At 47.6% G+C, this 20,262-nt stretch overlaps 1 protein-coding gene across 1 annotated transcript; it reads right to left on the reverse strand.

The window, feature by feature from the left end:
- Positions 1–589: 589 nt before the first annotated feature.
- LOC120830306 (septin-2) lies at positions 590–19,637 on the reverse strand. The gene is made up of 12 exons (XM_040194867.2): positions 19,497–19,637; positions 15,127–15,170; positions 14,643–14,742; positions 14,473–14,559; positions 13,999–14,122; positions 12,747–12,881; positions 12,517–12,634; positions 4,890–4,991; positions 4,582–4,727; positions 4,372–4,455; positions 4,218–4,275; positions 590–1,705 (listed from the first exon to the last, which is right to left on the reverse strand). Exons 2-12 carry the CDS (start codon positions 15,151–15,153, stop codon positions 1,640–1,642), a joined length of 1,047 nt encoding a protein of 348 aa, XP_040050801.1. The 5' UTR covers positions 15,154–15,170; positions 19,497–19,637; the 3' UTR covers positions 590–1,639.
- Positions 19,638–20,262: the final 625 nt, after the last annotated feature.

The following is a 20,262-nucleotide window of genomic DNA, read 5'->3' on the forward strand; positions in this document are numbered from 1 at the left end:
AAGTCCCGCCCCCTCGTCAGCCACCACGCGGGCTCAGCCAATGGCGGCGCTGCAAAGCGACCTCACCGACTTGCGTTCATCCTCCGCGGTCTGCACATCAGCGCTGCGGAGGGTCGTCACACATTTTAGTTTTTGGAAAGGAGGCATAAGAGAGGGGGGGTCATTTAGAATAAATACTTGAGAATCCGCATATTCATTTCAATCGGATATTTTACAATCAACACCCTTTGTTTCTATTTGACTTTATTACATCCCAAAGAAGACCTTTGCTATATAACCTGGTCACAAGTCCTTAATCATTGTTTTAAACATTTAGAATATCTTGAATTGTGTTGCTAAGAACAATTGTGGAGTTCTTCCAGGGTTTCTAATACGTTCAAGTTCTTGGCATCGGAAAATCCATCCATTTCCATAATAATTAGATGATTAAAATCCATAGTTGTCAGTATAAAAACACTGAAAACAAATATACCGAAGAAATCAGGCATCACCAATGGTTTATATTCAGGTGAGAAGACATTTCTTTCTCATGTTAACTAACTACCGTTAAATATCTGATGTTATTCAAAAGTCACACATGTCCACACTCTTTTCTTTAAACACATTTTATTCAGGAGAGATACAAAAAACATTTTAAAAACAAGTCTAAACATGATCAGGATATAATAATAATTGTGACTTTGATGTTGGATGGCACTGCTAAAAGGCTGGAGGCCATTAAGCCATATAACGGTAAAGTATTTGACTTTTAAATGAGCCTGAATACAGTATGGTGACAGGCACCGAGCCAACATTTTAAAAGACACCCATGAAGCAAATGTGGGGAAGTATCTGGACTGAATAGTGTGATTAGTTTTCAGTCCGAATGTTTCGTTTGGCACCAACATTAAAGATTGTGCAGCTCTTGATGATAAATACAAAAAATATGAACAACATGTCCCTTTATATTCGACTAAACAATGATCCTAAAGCTCGCATGTAGCAGCTTTCCAGCTCAAAAGCTAAACAAAAGCATGGAATTAAGTTTTTAGTGTTTGCTACAAAATACGGTTGCTAGTTTTAACACAATTAAAGACAAACAGCTGTTCTCTGCTTACAGATTATTCATAAGCACACTTAAGTGAGTTCACTGTGGTAATATTTAGTTATTGCATCACCACAATGAACCCGTCCACAGTTAAAGACGGCCAACTGAATCACGCATTAGCTGATAGAAAGCATGGGAACTATTTCTAAACTATGTTCAAACAATCTTAACTTAATGGCAAAACTAAGCGTAAATGGAACAAAACTGGACTGGAACAAAGTTCAAAAAGTATAGAGTAAACATGATAGTGTGGTGGAACACGCTCTTAGTACCATAGAGACAGCTCTGCATGGTCATGCTAAAGACTAAAGAACATATAACATTGTCACGTCATTAAAACTGGCACACGAGAGACGGGACAGTCAGTCAAATCGAGACGTGGGTTGTTGGAGAAGGAGGAGGAGGAGTGCAGATAAAGACGGTGTGATCCTGGAGACCTGGTGGATGTGGAGGGATGGATTCAGAGGAGGACCGCGTGTGTGTGTGTGTGCGTGCGTGTGTGCGGGGGTGTGTGCGGGGGTGTCACTGCGTCTCCCTTGTGCTGCGCCTCTTTCACTCGTCTGATTTCATCTTCATCTGCGCCTGCATCTGAGCGATCATCTGCTGCATGCGTCTCAGCTACAGAGACAAGAAACAAAACAGGTTACTTTTGATGAACCTGATATATCTTATATATCCATTATAACAAGTGCAGTCTGAAAGGCTTCCCTTTGTGTTTCTTTAGGACCTAACATGTAAGTTAAAGTACAACCCAACCTCGGCTACGGCCGACGGGGAAGTAGAAGAGGAACCAGCGTGGACCGAAGTCAGATCTTTTCGTTCAGTGTGAGAAATTGGTGTTTGCATTCCTGTCTTATGACGGGCCTCATTAGCATAATGTCACTGATCGTGTTAAAACCTGAAAATGTCCACTTCCCCCGGGCTGAGAAACAGCCTCAGCTTTGTGAAGACTTAACTCACTTAATCTAATATTTTGAGTGACTGGCAATATTTACTCTCTAAATACTTCATCTCTAAATGTAATATAAAAATAAAAAAGGAAACAAGTTATTATTGCGGTTTCACTTTGTAGATTAAATAAAGACAGAAAGGAACTGACACGTTTGACCAATCAGATGCTGGAGTTCTAAAAAAGTGCTCAGCAACCTTTAGAGTTAGAATTAACGTGCAACGTGTTTCGACCACAATGACCGACCAAGACAGGAAGTGACACGCTGACTGGTGATGACACTTGGCACCTAAACACATCGCCAAAGTGAAAAACCACCAAAGACTTCAAGTCATAAAGTGTTCTTTCCTTTTACTAAATAACCAGTGACTTTCCTGTAAATAAAGACACAATCACTATGTTTAATACATAATATCACAATCTAAAATCTAATTCTATCAGTGGTTGAAAGGAAAGTGTCTGGAAATGAAGTATAAACCAACGTCAAACAATACATTATATTGTAAACAGATATTGATTAAAGGGCAACAACGGTAAAATGATGTTATGAGCGGGACAGTGAGGATGTAAAGCTTTAAAGTCATCAACGGTCACGCTGTCAATCAATGAGCTCTCCTGTCTCTCGCTCATGTCCGTCGCCATCTTGTGGCTCAGAACGGTACTTTAAAGTAGCACTACAGGATTTTTCCTTTTCTCTTCCAACAAACGTGTTTTGAACATCCGCAATGTGTGAACAAAATCCTAATGATTGCAAACATTGGGATCGATTTAGTCAATGTTTATCTTTCAACCTTATGCGTGATATTGAGTAAATTGCATTTTGGCTTCTAATTGTCATCCACACAGGGAGACAAATGGAACGACTTCTGCCAATTAATCGACAATTTTTGTGTTTTTAAATCAGAAAAAAAGAACAGATATTTATTTGTTGATCTCTAGGAAATCATCACGGTCAAATAAAGTGTTGTTTTTTTGTTTAGAACTTCTACATTAGAGTTCCCAATAATCTCTACAGATCATTTCCCAGAACAATTAGGACGATTATCGTATGTGTTCCCCTGTGAGGGGTCTGATTTTAAAAGATGTGCAGTCTGCTCTTATGTAACAAACTGACCACAGAACAACGCACACAAGCCTGCAGCCGCTGGCTGAAGGAGCAAACAAACACTTTGGCAACTGAACCAAATTCACCCGTTTCAAACAAGTTTTGTTATGTATTTTGAGGATCTTTGATGAAAGAATTAGATCCTTCTCAGCTAAATAAAATTAGACCAATTCTGGAATAATTGCACATTGATTTGGCTCTCATTTTCCACAGAAAATGGATTCAATGCGTCTCCAGGTTGGTATATATAATATTTATGTATAACATTAGTCAGTCCCATGCACTCGCCTTAAGCACCACTTATTCATGTTTTCCCTCTTTGAAATAACACTCCTTTATGAGCCCTTTGTGACTTTTGACGATGAAAAGCACTAAATACAATTTCCATGCAGTAAGAACAACAGCTACCAATCAGTCCTCGCAGTCAAAACCCTGACAGCACGTAAACAAATGGGCCGCTGTCTCCTCACGGCACTGAAGTCATTCCCACAATAAAACCGGGCCGGGACATCCGAGCAGGACGTGATGGCACATCCTGCCCACGGGCACATTGTTTACTAACAGCTTGATTGGACCCCACCCACTGGCCCACTAGGGTACACTGTGGGTGCACTGTGGGACGCAAACAGGCCCGTCAAGAGCAATCAGGAAGCAGGTTATTGCCTGGGGACTTGCAGGCTCCTAAAATGTAAACACTACATATCAAAGACATCAGGGTGGTTGGAACACAAAGTCCCACTGAAGAATTGACAGCCAGGCAAAAAAACAAAAAAAGATGACAGCCCAGTTATTCTGCACAGCCGGAAGTCTGCATTTACAGGTTAAAGGTCACTAGTGTTTGTTTACAATGGACATTGAAATGTGGAATAAGTTCCTAACATTCCCCAAAGCAGGAGGGCATATTTCAGACTCATTGCAACTACGATACAATTCCAACACAGTAGAGTTGCATTATTGCCTGCTAGTATGACGCGAGTATGAATCTGTTATTATCTCGACCCTCTGGTCCTCTCTGCTTTTGTACTTACAGCTTTCCACTTCCTGGACGAACTGAGACTCAGCGTGTGTGTTCTTACCTCTGCCTCTTTCTGCAGCAGGATCTGGTCTTTGTCCACCTCGTCCTCGTCCACGTCCCTGCAGAGAACCCAAACGCGGAGGTGAGAAAAACCCCGGTCGCCACAGAGCGGCCGGCGTGCTGCCGAAAGGGATGCATATGAACCAGCGTCTCACCTGCCCGTCCTCTTCAGCCTCTCTGAGCGGAAGTTCTCGTAGTGCAGATCCTGGGTGACCTCCTGGAGGTCTTGCATGTGAGTCCTGCAACGAAAAACAAGGCATGCGATCCTTTCGTCACACACTGGGAGGCAGTAGAGCTTCGCTGCATGTTGATGTTTCTAATAACCAGCTTAAGGAAGATGAAGTTTTCGCCCCGGGGACACTCACACAAGCATGGTGCGTAGTTTGAGGAAGTCATTGTGCTCGGGGTTCTCCACCTCAACGACCCCCCAGGGGTAGAGACGGCCTCGGATCTTCTTCCCCTTCACCTCAATCAGCTGGTTGGAGCCAATCACAGCAAAGGGAATGCTCGCCTGGCAGAGGAAGACGAAAATATCAGATGAAATCAGGGGAGGCAATGTGGAAAAGGGGTATCGAGGAGGACGGGGGTGAAGCGAGGTGGAGGCCAGGACAAACTGCTAAACCAGCAGCGGGGGGGAAGAGTCCGACGTAGCTCCGTGTCTCCCACCGCTCACCTTCAGGACCCGGGTCTGCTCCTTGAACTCCTCGTCCTCGTCAGAGTCGGCGTCGGGCAGCTGGTAGATCCTGATCCCTTGCTCCGCGATCTCGTCCAGGATCTGAGGGGTGGAAACAGGAGGGACAGCAGGGGGTGAGCCGGCGTGACCCCATAGCGACCTGACGCCACCTGTCCACTGGTGGAGCCGGCCGGTCTAAATATCTGTTCCCCGCATTCTTTTTAAGTGTAGTGGATGCTCAGCACAAACTAGATTCAGTGTTCAAGTCACTTATATGCGCTTGTTTCTGTAATTGTCTCATCTTCAACTTGGAGCTGCAGGTAATCCCTTCATGGCAAAACCTCCCTTCATTTCTCTAAAGCAGCGATTCGGATAGAAAACAAGTTAGGAGTCTTATGGACAAAAAATAACCGGTCCTGCGCTCCTCCCAACAGAAAGTGGAGCTTTAGACTAACAGGAGGGTGCGAGCGAGGCCCGTTTGTTGAAGCAACAGATTTAATTAAAGCCCCCCGTGGAGCACAAGAGGGGTTGAGACAGAAAGGGTAGACAGGTGAAAAATTAATAATGGCCTCTGGTGGCGTGTGTGTGTGTGTGTGTGTGTGTGTTTTCGGAGTCAGAAAGTTCTCACCCTGCTTTGTTAACGGCGCCGACCGGTACAGAAACAAATTGAAACAATAGGCGCTTTCTTCTCGGCTACCTCTGGGACAGATGTCACTATTTATTATTCCAAACATCAAAGCCGCATTTCTTCTTTTGTTTCTTCCACCCCGAGAGCAGAACATTGAAATGTACAACGTATTCTTGTGTAAGGAAGCCAAAAAATGCCACGTTTTGTTTGCCTCCTTTTTTTTTTGAGGGGAGGGGGGGCTTTCATGTACAGCAGCGTGTAACAGGAAAGTGGTCAGTCAGCCGGGAGCCCGGGAAGTGAGCACAGGCTCTCCTGCAGAGCGCAGCTTCGGTGTTATGGCTGCCGCTTGTTTTCTCAGTGAGCTCTGTACGTAATGTGTGTAATGTGTGTGTGTGTGGACTCGGTCATTGTTGTAAAAAAATAAAACAGGCTTTGCATGACTCAGGACTCTTTCTCAGAGTTACAGCTTCATCCAACGAGCAGCCTGGAGAAGTTAGGGGAAAAGGAAAAGGGGGGAGGGGGGGATAAACACAAGTGACACAATGGGAGGAAAACAAATAGATGAAAAAAAAGAAATAAACAAACAACGAATCCAGTCACACGAGGAGATAAGGTTGAGGCAAACAAAATACAGGAGAGAAAGCCAAAAAAAAAGAAGACAAAAAAGACCAGGCTGAACAAGTTAAATGCACAACCAATAAAAACTCCTATTTTCTGAAGGCAAACTACTATAAATGATCCAGGAAGTGATCACAGCAGTCCCACAAACACAGCCCCATTGTTTGCCATCATCTGTTCTCAGACCTCGCCACTGCAAAGCTGCCAAATGGCTGTTTACCTGTTTGCCAACGGCCCGACACCTGTAATCACCGCCTCTAGAGGATCACGGGACGTCCAAATCACCGCCTGCTCCAAATCCCCCCCCGTCGCCCCCCTGTTGCTTCACTGTTTGTCGGCCGGGATCCCTGATGTCACAGGTTTCAGTTCTGTATTTACGTTGGCGCTTGCTGTCGTGGTTGGCCGTGCAGGTTCACTTCACGCGCAAAAAAACAATGAAGGGGAAGATTTACGGGCCGTGATAAGCGGGGCGGGGGGGGGGCGCTAGGAACGGTCGCACTCGTTTCCCTTCAAGGAAGAGCAAAGACGCTGCGTGTGGTGGTTGTGCGTCGCCCCAAATATAGCAAACCCGCAGGTCTATACATAGATGTAATTACAGTTTTAACCGCCCTCCAATCATAACGAAACAGGACACAAAGCCGTCATTACGGGGATCAGCGCGTCCACCCCGTGAGGGCCGGCAATAATATTTGTCTGCATTGGTTCGTCCTCACAAAGCGCAAAACCACGAAAAACACCAATGACTCAAAAACACCCGCTAAGCGACGGCCAACCGCGCTGGTACCCGCGACGTACCCGGCAGGTAAACCGCCTGCCTGAGCTCAGGGGGGCGGGGAGGGGGTGAGGGGGCGGAGCCAGAGAGGTGGTGGAGCACGCAGCCTCTGGCCTGGTGCTCGTGTCGAGCCCAGCTGAAACAGAGAGAACAATACTTGGAAGTAGAAACTTGTCCCAGAGCGTTCTACCAGCAAGGGAAGGCGAGAGAGAGAGAGAGAGAGAGACTCCAAACACAAAACAATCAGACGACACTAATCAACCCTGACTGAGAACAGCGAGGATCAGGAATTCGGAGGCACTTCTACGCAACGTTTATGTAACCTGGCGGGGGCCTGCCAGCTTCTGGGTGAGCAGAACACGGCGCATCGTTGCCATGCTGAGAAAGCCACCTTGAGCAACGAGAGGCCTCTTTCTCAAAGTTTCATTAAAAAAAATTAAAAAGGAAAACCCAATGATGAGGAGCGTTCAATCCGCTCGGGCTGAGAGCTCTCTCCGTCCCTCATGAGAGCCCCCGAGGGGCTCCATGCGTCCTCTGCACCTGCTACCACAGAGGCACACATCAGAGGAGAGAGCTGACCTGTAGCCGGTGTAAGACAGGAAGCGTCTTCGGCACCCAGCACCGATCACAATCGACACAATCGAGCTTGGAGAGATAAACTGCAGCGGAGCACTTAAGCACTTGAGCCCGTCACAAGAACTAAATTAATCTCTACACCACCCCGGTCAGTTACAGCTGAGTGGTTGATCACGTCGACTTCGTCCGGGAAACCGATTACTTCATGTCCCCATGTCAGAGGTTTGCTGTGGATTTCATTTGGGAGCCGTGAGAAAGGAATAATCTGCAGCTAAAGCGTAAAGTGTCGGTCTCGTGTCAGCGTGAACCTGAAGAAAAATGAATAAATGAAAAAGTAAGATCTAGTCGGATGCTAACTTCAGGACGTTCTCTCTTGCCAGGAAATCCCTTTCTGACTAACTGGCTCTGTGCAGCCCGCAGGGAGACGATGTGGGGGGGGGGTGAGAGAGCCCGAACAATACCTGAGCTAGGGGGGGGGGGGGGAGGCGGAAGGATTTAGATCTCATATCAGCCTCCTACACGCGCACACGCACGCGCGCACACGCACGCGCACACACGCACGCTCAGCAGGAGAACTGGTCTAATCTGGCGTGGCGAGACTGATGCGGGTGAAGCTTTGGGGCTGCTGGGTCATCGGGGAGAGAGGACGGACCTTCGGGACCGTCTCCAGATCCAAACCCCTGTGACCCCCCCCCCCCTTCTGGAGGTACAGCGCTAACCTTTCTGTTCGCAGGACTAGAGACACGCGCACGCTTGAACCACACATTCCAGACACACACTCAGTCTGAGAACCAACGGGTCCACCCGAACACAACAGCTGGGGTTGTTTGTCACCGGCACCATGGCATCGTGGAGGACTCGTTAGTTACGGTGATCCTCGTTCGCAGGCGCACACGCGCTCCCACCCACACGCCCATTGTCTGGGCCGATGTGTTAGTCCGGGTAAGACCACCCACCTCTCGCTCTGATCAAAGAGGAACAATCCGGCCGTTCACGTAATCTCGCGTCCGCGTGAGATCTACGCGCCGTCGGTTCGGGGTCTCAGCCACGCGTCGGGGGTCCTCGTTAGTGACTCGGCCCAGTGATCAAAGGGGGTCAGGAGCCCAAAGGGGACACGTGAGAGGCGCCTTTAGAGGTTGACCCTCGGACAGGGAAACCTGCGGTCACGCCGGAATGTCTCCGGACGACAGTGTGTGAGTGTGTGACGGAGCCGCTCAGCGAGGGGAAAAGCCCACATTTGTTTTGTTTGAATCCGCAGAGACGTGGAGCATTGCACAATGACCGTGGAGGGCAGAAAAATAAATACATCCGCGTGTTTCTAACACTGGCAGGAAAAAGGAGCAGGCACAGACTGACCCGGGGAACTGACCCTCACACGCAGACACGCCCGGCGTGTTCAACGCTCCGCCGTTATTCACAGGGCGCCTGCTGAGACGCGCACGAGAGGTTTTAACATCAAACTACACGTCATTGTGTGGCGCTGCCTCTTTGTTTTGAGTCCTTGACTTTCTGTCGTCGGGATTTGTTTTCAGACGCGTTGGCAGCCGCAGCGCGGCGCTGATAATGTGCCCCGATGGGACATTTCCCAGAGCCGAGCGCTTTGCCTTTCAATTGTTTGTTTTCCTCGAATACCTGTCAGTTATCTACACAAGAACAACAGCAGCACATTATCAGCACTGAGAAGCTGGAAAATGTTGAGACAAAAGTGGCCAAATTGTTCTAGGGACAGAATCGTATAGACGGGGGGGGCGGGGGGCTAGACGCAAAGGCACTCTGCCTCCATCAGGATTCCAGTCTGAAGCAGCAGTGTTCGGTTCTCCTCCCATCAAACAGCAGTTGGAGACTAAAGCCCAGCACAGGATATGACTAAAAGATCCCCGACTGAGAGGATCAGTCCCTCAATATGCCCTCCGCAAGGCAACTTATGAGACGGAGGCCGCAGCGACCCCGCAGAAGGAAATTGGCCTTAGAGCAACAAAAAAACAAGTGGACACAAGGAGGCAGAGGAAGAAACACGTGAGGCGGGAGGCTGCCGGGAGAGGAAGGAGTGGGGCGAGAGGAGAGCGCCGAACCAAGAGGATGGAAGCTGGGCGATTAGTCCCGGTGGTCCGAGCCGCGAGGAGGGCAGCAGGTCGTGTCTCGTCAGCGGAACAGTCCTGACGAATAGCAGGAAACTTGTATCCTTCTGTACAAGCTGCTTCCCCCCGTAATAATAGGAGAAAGGGACCAACGGTTTCTGGTGGTGAGAAAGTGGCCCTGTAGAAAAAAAACAATAACTAATAAAGAGTGCGGGAGGATCGCTGGGGGAGATCAATCATCCTCCAGCACCGGGGCTTTGTGGCAGGTTCCTGGCGGGACGACTTAAGAGCCACTTCAGCTACTCGGACCGAACAACAAATATGTTTGTTCCCCTGAGACACACGAATGCGCATTGCGGAGCAATCAGACAACGTGATCCATGTGTGAAGGCAAACAATAAGAAGCCCTTCTAATAGTTGTCCCGTGTACTTCTGCTGCTTCAATGGTTTGTTCTAAAATAAAACATGCGGCTATGAGGAGCCATTCGTTCTGCTGCTCCCTTCGTGAAAGCACATCATGTTGGACGGTAACATATTCAGGTTGCACGTGCAGGATTATAGCCGCGTTAAGATCATGTCTCGTGAGCCGGGGGGGCAATGTTATTATTTAAATATATAAACGCATCAGATTCTGTGGCTTTAAATCAGGGCTGCACGTCAAGAGACGCCCGATTGTACAGAGGCTCAAATTGAGATGGAGATAAAAGTTGTGTATGTGCAGCAGTAGATAAAATGCCAAGACAGCTCAATTAACCCTCTGTAATTTCCTGCCTGCAACGACACGTCCAGGAGCTCACGTTCACTGAACACGGTCAAGACTAAATAAAACGCCCACAATCGTGTGTTATCAGATCTGATTCATAAACTGCTTGGGTTGAGAAACGTATAGACGCCAACAGGCCTGTGGATTTAAGGAGGGGTCGGGGGGGCATTCGGTTGGTGGCGGCAGGAAACACGGTTTTGTTAATCTGAAGTGCCAGCGGAAAGCTCTGAAGGTTTGAGGGAGGTCGAAACACAATTAAGGGGGCGGGCCTCTTAAGGCCACAGCTGAGGAATTTCACCTTTGAATCTTGGGGGGGGCGACATGCACGCAGGCAGAGTGAGGGGCCTCTCGCACGCCTCCCCGCTGCCCCGGTCAGGCCTCGCACCTTATTGCTCTATGGTTGGAACCACAACGGTTATGGTGGTCATTATCAGTATTGTCGTCATTGGATGCTCGTCCTTCTTACTGCTCACCGTTAGTGGAATGTTGCAGCTGAAGAATAGATTTACTACACACTACATAGTTGAAATGACAGAAACAACCTGCCCTTAGAGTGGCGTGGCGGTTAGCACTATCGCCTCACAGCCAGAATCCATCACTATTTAGTGTTACAGAGTGAAAAATAAAGGTATTGTATTGTGGAATGTTGCTGTCTTAAGAAATGTCCCGTGTGCGTCCTGAGACCCTACCACATCAGCAATTTTGAGCAATCCGAACGAGGGAGCCTTCGAACAAAGCAGACCTGCTGAGGGGGGGGGGGGGGGGGGGGCGTTCCCCTGACACCCTGCCAGACCACCGGCACCGACACCTCAATGAGAGGCAGGTGGGAGGTCTGGGCAGCCAATTCACTGCCTGCTTTTCCCCCCTCTTCCTGAACCAGGACTGCAGCTGATGATCATTTCCCACTGCGAGTCAGTCTGATGCTAAATGCCGACCAAGTGGCAAAGAATATCCAGTGTAAATATTGTTGAGTATTAAAATATAAACATGCACGCTTACGCTAGAATGAAATTACACTTGAACTATAAATGCATAGTAATAATGGGTGAAGGCCGCATAAAGGCCGGATTGCACAAACAACATGTATTTCAAGTCACAACACCAGCACACAAACATGTTGCAAAAAGATGCACGCACATCTGGGTCGAATGCAGTTCAACAGGAAGCACCTGTTCCCCATTCTAAGAGTAACCTGTCCATACATAAAACTACACCAATCGCTCATATGCTAAGCATCTTGCACACATCTTGCGAACATCCTGATATGAACAACGGGCGGCGTGTCGATCCAAAAGCCTAGAGGGATGGACATCCCTGTGCTCCAATGGGGGTCTCCGAGGGTTCTAAGCAGGATCCGCCTCCGTCTTAATAACGAATCAAAAATGCTCTTTAGAGACTATATAATACGAGCGCACTTTGTGTTAAGTGCCTTTTTTCATGTTGTTGTTAAACTGCCTGACATAGGTCCGTGCACGTGAAACTGCAGGACAGAATACTGTTGTTGCAAATAAACTTTGTGATATTGCTTTGATTTAAGTCTACAGTCTACTCCTTGTTTTGCTCGCATGACAATATCGAAGTGAAACTAGTTTGCCACTGTTTGTGGCACTTTATGCTTGAAAGGTTTGAGCTGTTGGGTGAGTGCGTAGCAGGCTGTGACGCGTTGGACTATCCCCCCCACAGAGTAAAGACAGCAGGAAGCTGAGGAGTGCGCAGGCCGGCTGACACGCTGGGCGACATCCAACAGGACGTATCCGGAACGGGTCGAGACGTGTATGAGATGTGCTGCCTCAATATTATATACAGCAGTCTTCCTGCGCGAGTCCCTCCCCAGTGCTTCCTCTCGCACGTCCTCCCTCCCTGTACTTGCTGATTCGCCGCAATTAAGCGAGGAAGTACGCGGCGGTGTGACACACCGGGCTGTCGATGAGGATGGATGGGAGTTTCATCCACTGGTCCCCTTTCTAATGGATAAACCACATAACTGTGGAGGGGACAACAACAAACAGACACATCCTGGACACATCGCTGTGCCAGGAAATCATATCTAGGGCAAAGATGAGAAGTATACGGTGTACAGATCAAACATTGTGTGTCTGCGTGTGTGTGTGTGTGTGTGTGTGTGTGAGTGTGTGTGTGTGTGTGTGTGTGTGTGTGTGTGTGTGTGTGTGCGAGTGGACGTCGGCACCCACCCGTCTCTTCAGGCGGTCCCTCTCCTTCAGCGTCAGCGTGTCGGCCTTGGCGATGACCGGGACTATGTTGACTTTGCTGTGGATGGCCTTCATGAACTCCACGTCCAGAGGCTTCAGGCTGACAAACACAGCAACGGGTGGATGGACAAAGAACCATGAGGACACAGGGGGGGGGGGGGGGGGGAGTCGTGTGCGATCTTCAATGTGCCGGAGCGGGCGTGTGCGCTTACCCGTGTCCAAAGGGAGATATGAAGTAGAAGCAGCAGTGCACCCGGTTGTCCACGATGTGTCTTCGGTTCAGGCCGCTCTCGTCGTGGAGGTAGCGCTCGAACTGATTGTCGATGTACTGGATGATGGTTTTGAAGCTGACATGAAGAGACAGAGAGACCCTTCAAGTCACGTCGAACGAACATGACGGATATTCAAATGACAAAGGAATAAAGCACAACGTTGAGGAGGAACTAAGAGCCAAATATTGTTTTCACCCTCTTAATGAATCGGTGTGGTTCCACACCTCATGAGCTACATAACTGGTGTTGAATCATCCTATAGATCATTTTATGATCGGATGGATGGAATGAATTCAGTTTTAAGCTGCTTTAAACCCTACAGCAGGAGCCAAGTTACAGCTGCAGTTTGTATCGTTGCAGAAACTCGACGAGTTAAAGAATAAAAGTATTCTTATGTGATTCATATTGTGATTATGCCAGAGATGAAGACAGAGTTTGACTGATGCATGCATTAAATAAAAAGTAGCATATCCAAATGTGGAAAGATTGTTTACTTTAAGTCTTGTTTAGTTCTATGGTTAACAACCGCAATATAATTCTCTATTTTAGTCCTTGTATTGGTTTGTTTCCATTGTTGGTCTTTATTAGACGGATGGCGGCATAAAGGCAGAGAGAGTTTTGACATTAAACGAAGGAATCGCACCCATAATGTTATTCAAACTCGATTACACCCGCCTATTGTATTCGTGTGAGTGCAGACCTCAACAACTATTGAAGTATTAAAAGGAGAGAAGACATATTCTGCAGGTATGAAGCAAAGACCAGGTCATCATCATCTTCTATGCCAATTTCAGCAGTGACCAACTAACCCGTCCTGTCAGACACGGGGAGAGCATGCAGGCTCCGCCCAGCGGGTTTGGACCCGGCTGTGAGGCGATCGCGCTAGCTTGTTGCTGTCATTTCCACTCCCTCGCACTGCTGTCCTCTTTCTTAGCCTTCGTTGGATGAGTGCATTTACAGCTACGCCTCGATAGTGGACAAGGGAGGACGACACACGCGTGGGCGCGCGGGCACGCACACATTTGGTTGAAAGAAATGCAGACACAAGGAATGCACAGGGAGAAGAGGTAGTGAGTAAGGAGGTTTCGGGATGGCACTTGATAAAGGGAGTGGTTGAGCACAGGGGGGAGAAGGATGAGAGAGCCCGAGGCCGTTCTCCCTCCTCCCTCCCCCCCCCAACACTGACACACACCAGTCCTGGCTGTTGATGGCGTCGCCGTATCCGGGGGTGTCGACCACGGTGAGCCGAAGCTTCACCCCTCGCTCCTCGATCTCCACCGTCGACGCCTCGATCTGCACCGTCCTCTCAATCTTCTCTGCGGAAGCAGAAGCACGGGAACAATTTAGCGGCAGGCGAGCGGAGCTTTCATGCCAAACGTGATCACACAAGCCGCAGAAGAAGAGGGTGGATGTTAAATCACGGGGTTTGTGATCTAAAAGAGTTTAGACGCTTAGACGAAGACCAGGGAGCGCCCGGATAATAACAAGTCCAAACCTAAGTCAAGTCATAAGAGGGGGGGCCGGGTCATATTTTGAGACTCAGGCATTCCCAGCATTCTTCTCCAAATAATGCGCTGCTGGAGACATTGCACCAGACATTTATTGATTTTTACAGTGTGCATATTTGTGTATGTGTGTGTGTGTGTGTGTGTGTGTGTTTGTGTACCTGCTGCACCAGGTATGTAGCGTTCGGGGTAGAGGTCAGTGAGAAACAGGCTGTTTATAAGCGTTGATTTGCCCAGACCAGACTCTCCTGAAATAAATAAGAAGGCAGAATCAAAAAACACTATTCTCTCAAAAAGAAATCAGCTTGAGAAGAAGCAAGCGATCCCTCACCTGCAACCATGAGGGTGAATTCAAAGCCTTTTTTCACGGACTTTCGGTGCACTTGGTTCGGGAGATTGGCGAACCCGACATAACCCACCGCATCGGGGAACTGCGGGGCACCAAAAACACACGCTAAAAACATGCTAATTGCTCGAAATGAATGAGAAATGATGGAACAAGTCATGAAAATAGGTAACGGTACTAGTGTTGGTTTAATCCAGTTTCCTACGTTTTACAACTCGTGAGGTTTTTCAGAAATTTATTAGGTGTTCCAAGTGAGCGTGTGCGAGTGAGATTAATGATGATTCCCATCGTGGAGACGACTCAACAGGCAATAAAGCCTTACACACGTATACAGGACATCCTCCCTGGATGCCTGTGAGTGTGCATGCATGAGATTAGGAGAAGTCAAAGTGTTAATTACTAGAAATCCTTCCTGGATACTGGATACTAAAGCGGTGCTGTGTGCGAGACATTTGGGCCTGTTACTCACCTTCCCTTTCTCTCCAGACTGAGACATTGCTGCTTACCGGATGTCTAAGGATGGAAAAAAAAAAAAACAGTTAATGAAAAAAGATGTTCCAAGCATCTTGAACCGAATCGCTCTCCAGAATTCCATGAAAAGTGATGTGTGCCTGTAAAGGCGAATGGTATTTAATAAGAAAGCTGATCCTTTCGTGCAACCAGACAAGTTGCTCTCTGCTAACAGCTTTCACCGTGTTAAAGACCCAAATTTGCTCATTGAGCTGCTTTTCTGGAAACGTAGGTCCGTCATAAGGAATCAGTCGCATTGCAGACTTCCTAATGAAACGCACTCCCGCCCCCCCTCGATGACCCCCCAGGGCGACGACGGAGCAACAAGCCTGCCTGATAAATCTGCCGCACAACGACGGAGCAGGAAGAACGGGCTCCGTTTCTTCACACGACTCACTGGCCATCGGCGGGTGGAGTGTGATGAGCATTAGAACGAAGCAGACCGCCGTGTGCTGCCAGATGGAGATGCATTGTGCTTATGTAACGGTGGTTGAAAGGGGGGTGGGGGGGGGGCATGGGAATCTGCGGGATTGACCTGCTTTTTGGTATGACAAAAACGCACATTTGTGGACACTTGGGAAAGCAGGTCTCATTGTTCTCTATTAGCCGTTTGCATCGACATGAAAGTGGGCAGAGAGCCCTCACACTGACGGGGGGGGGGGGGCTTCACCGAGCCCGCCGGGAGAACAATGGCTGTTTATCCCTCTGGTTCCTGGAGCCTTTCCTATGCGGGGCAGCTCAGCTGTGCGGAGGCGGGAGAACACGTGCCTCCCCCCTGACCGCACGCGGGACCCGGCCGCACGTCAATATGGATACGAAGGGCCGCGGCGTCAAAGGCTTAACCCAGTTAAACACAGGGAAAATATTATATATTAAGATATATTATAATTATATTAAGAATGGGCAGTCAACTTAAATGTCACAGCAACCGCAAAACTGTATTTGGACAGAAATCTAAACCGAGTGGAAACAGTTCGTCAACTAGTTAGTCGATCTGCAAATAGCTGTAAATCATTAGAAACTAGTTTCATTGTTTCTAACTTTTAAAGCAGAGAAATACCCAAATGTGCCGGTTTTAGCTTGTAAAATGAGAATTTTTAATTTGGTCTTGGGATGGTCAAAACTAAAATATTGAATTGGTCAACCTCGGCTCTGGGAAAGTGTGATTGACATTTTCACAATCTTCTGATATTTCATGAACAAAATTTTTTTTCCCAATGTTAACTACATTTCCCAGTTGTTTTGACCTGTTTGTGGACGTGAATGAAACTTCAGGGAAATCTCCAAATTCATCAAAATGATGCGGGTTTCACGACTCTCCGTTGGTGACATTCAGAAGTTCGACATCATCAAATATCAAGTATTTGGATTCCAAATTCAGGGCAATATAAACGTGTGCCAATCAACCCAAAGCTTATTGACATATTCTACTGGATGAGGGAAAACTGAGCTCCAGCTAAGACATAAAGTCACCTAGTAATATACATAAAAATGAATTGAGGGTTCACCCTGTGGGGAACAATCATTGTAGACATAATACACACAAACAAGTGACGACTGACCGACCGACCGACTGTGTACGGACCCACGACGCAGTGGGTTCAGCCCTAAAAACGACCACGCCATTGTTTTCATTGTTAATGAACATCTACTCTAATGGAGCGGCCCACGCGAGCGTATCCGTGCGTATCACACGCACAATCACACACCCACACGCAGTGTTATTCCTCGACGGGCTCTGTGGGAACCAGCGTTTATCCCGGCAGCGGATTAATTAAAGCGCTTCACTATCGCAGATGTAATATCACAAAGACAACACTACGGGACGGACGAGGCAGGAGGGGCGCTGCAGTAGGACCCTCTTAATGAAGGCCACTTAACACACACACACACACACGGGCCAAGACGTGGGGGGGAGATTTACAGGTTTGGGCCAAGCAGGAAAATGCCCCCTTAGTGGAGCCAAAGAGCTCAGCATGTGATCCATTTACAGTTGATTTATCTGCTGATCTGCTGGAGGGAAGCGGCGTCGAGGGTCCACCCCCCCCCCCTCCCCCCGCTTCCCCGTGGGCTCAAGCCTTTCTGCTCTCGTTAGGGACATAAAAAGTCAAAAAGAGATTCGGTGAACGCCGAGGCACCAAAACAAAAACAAGAGAGTACTGGCAACTGACCAGGGCAACGTTAAGTGATGTGAGACACACAAAGAGAGACAGTAATAAAAGATATGATGCTGCTCTTTAAGCTATGGTTTAAGAAACACACAATATGAGGAATGAAAAGGCCTTTCTCACACACACACATACACACACACACACACACACAGTTCAAAGCACAGGACGGGCCCGTGGTGAGGATGGGGACAGGCAAGGAAATGACTGAAAACAAGCGGGAGTCTAAACTCGGAGCTCCTCACAGCTGCTCACAGTACAGTTCTGGGTTACAGGTGCAGGCCACATTTTATTATATTCATTTATTTTCTTAAGACATTGAGAAATAACGCAGTAATGAAAGATAGAATCAATGTGTCTACAGAAAGAAATGTTGCCATAAAGTTAGTTTATTCGTACACATATTATATTATATGTGATGGTTTAGTCGCCTCGTGATGGTTTAGTCTATTAAGTCCTCCAAAGAGGGTCAGATTTGATGATGTGAAGATGGCCGGGGGACAATAATAGTCCCTTCTGACATTTTTAAACCCTGAAATTGACATGCAAATGATGACAATTTTTCAAATGGCAGTGCAGTCCAATATACGCCACTCAGGCAGGCGTGAACGCCACAAAAAAAACACAAATCTGCCTCTCATCCTTATCTGGAGTCAGATAACGTTAATTAAACTATATGGAATACCTTAAACTTCCATGAAGCTGATTGTATATTCACCTCATGATCATTTTAAACGGGAGTTATAAGTAATGCTGCCTGTTAAAGTGCTATGACGTATTGAACAGTGCCAGCGGGCCATAAATGGTACATTATAAGACCAAAGCTGCGGGCCGTATAAAATCTGACCGGGCCGTGATTGGCCCCCTGGCCCAACTTTGGACACCCTCGCTTTGAGTAAATTAAATAGCAAACAGGACAAGATTTTCAGAATGAATCTGGTACTCAGGTTATTAGAAACGTGCGCTCGGTTCGCCCGTTGTTTGTTGTGAACAAACGTATCCTGCTGGTGTGACCCCCAATCATTCAAGCCTCTGTCTCACAGCCCAGGACGGGAGGAAACGTCCCCTTGTAATACTTCCCGGGGACCGATCATCAGACGAGGTCACATGAAGGTGACGGGGTCAGAGAGCGGTAACGGTGCCTCATCGGAGAACTGATCTGGGTGCAGCGGAGTGGTTTCTGGATTTTAAAAGAAGGGCAGCTGCCGGCCCGAGATTACAGCTCAGCGGGCCTCTGCGGCCGCGGCGCTCTGCGCTCAGGAAAGGGAGGTGAAATATTCATGTTTTCACGGAGCCAAAAACACAAGCAAAGATGGATGATAACTCTTCAATGGTGGCCCTCGGCCACATCTTAAGAACCGACACGTAATGAAAATATCTTATTGTTTCCCTGCAGTTATTGTGTAAGTAAGACCAAATTTATTTAACAAATCAATGAGGTCATGGACTAATCGGAAGTTAAGACTTAGGAATTTTCAGGGTTCCAGGATTATAAATCACAAAGCGGGAATGACAGGAACTGCGAGGGAGTCGGCGCTCGGCCTGATTTGGAGTCTTTCATGTGCGGCTGTGATGGAGGAATATGAATAAACTGAAGTGTGGGGAGTTTCCCTGCAGTTACATGGACTGGAACAATGGCCGATAATGGAGCTCAAAAAGGCATTGAGTTTTTTTGTTGTTTTTTTTAAAGGTATTAAAAAAAATGTACAACATTGAATGCTGTTGTGAGAATCTGAAGTGGAGGAAGCATTAAATGATATGACTTTCATAAATCGGTGCTTGAGTCACTGCATAGGGGCGATTGAAGGCCTCGGGAACAGTTGGATGTCCACCACACCCTGTCCCAGTCCCAGTCCCTGTCCCAGACTTACCAAAAGTCCACTGGGACAGCTTCCACGCGCGCGGATGAATATTAAAGTATTCACATGAACATATTTGACTGATTTGAATGACGGACCCACTTCGGGTGAAACTTTTGTCCGCGTTAACACGCCAAACTGTCGCGAGCAACAGTTGTTCCCGCGGGTGGTGTCGTGTTGCCAGCGGGGCTCCACCGGACTCTCCGGCGAGTCTCCTTCTTCTTCTCCTTCTTCCCACATCAACAGACTCATTCAGACATTTAGTCGAGATATAAACGACAAACCACCGAGCAGTTCCTTACCTGAGAGCGACTTTGAATAATGGTGGATCAACAGGAGCGTTCGCTTCTCTCCGCCGTCCCAGCCCAGGAAGGGAAACCCGGAAACGGTTCCCAAGAGTCGGCCCCGCCCTCGTCCCGCTGAAGGCTTCGTGGTTACGGGGTCTCCTGTTGCTGCGCCACCGGCGTCATTACGGCTCAACGAGCGGGGAGCCGACGCGGGAAACGCGACGCCGCTGCGGATCCAAGATGGCCACCCGAGGGTCACAGTTTCTGTAACTGTTTACCCCAGTAAAGCCCGCCCACTCTCACCCTGTCACCGAATGACTTCGTTAGTTATTATTGGCAGTGGTGGAATTTGATGTTCGGTAGTGTTTTAATACATTTAAGAGTTACACTTTATAGATGACAACAGCGTGTCCATAAAGCAAAAGAATGAAATAATGAGTATTTAATACAATGGTACAGACGTTTTATGTTTGGTAAACAATAATCACAAAATGCTGGTTATGAATGTACAACAATTCAAATAAGAAATAAATAAAGCAAGAGCAACTTGAAAGAATTAAGTAAATACCATATTTGTATAATCCAAACGATCTAATGATTTCAATGTGCGCTGGCCAACCATGTAGATTCATAAAGACTATGAATAGCCTGCATTTAAAATAAATATGACGTGTTCTTTTCTTTCTTCCCTTTGTGTCATTTCAAGACGGACCCTATATAATTGTGCAACCCTAACTCTTACACAATTGGCTGTGAAATGACCACTTTAGGCTGCGTGTAC

The sequence above is a fragment of the Gasterosteus aculeatus genome, chromosome 13 (genome assembly GCF_964276395.1).
Source record: "Gasterosteus aculeatus chromosome 13, fGasAcu3.hap1.1, whole genome shotgun sequence".
NCBI classification, from domain to species: domain Eukaryota; kingdom Metazoa; phylum Chordata; class Actinopteri; order Perciformes; family Gasterosteidae; genus Gasterosteus; species Gasterosteus aculeatus.

What these genes read in the sequence shown, in the direction of transcription:
- LOC120830306 (XM_040194867.2), bottom strand. Translation starts at nt 15,153, where the DNA reads ATGTCTCAGTCTGGAGAGAAAGGGAAG. An exon ending in GGGACCGCCTGAAGAGACGG is followed by an intron (nt 4,992 to 12,516) that starts GTGGGTGCCGAC and finishes TCCACCCCTCAG; the next exon opens with ATCCTGGACGAGATCGCGGA. An exon ending in AGCAGACCCGGGTCCTGAAG is followed by an intron (nt 4,728 to 4,889) that starts GTGAGCGGTGGG and finishes TTCCTCTGCCAG; the next exon opens with GCGAGCATTCCCTTTGCTGT.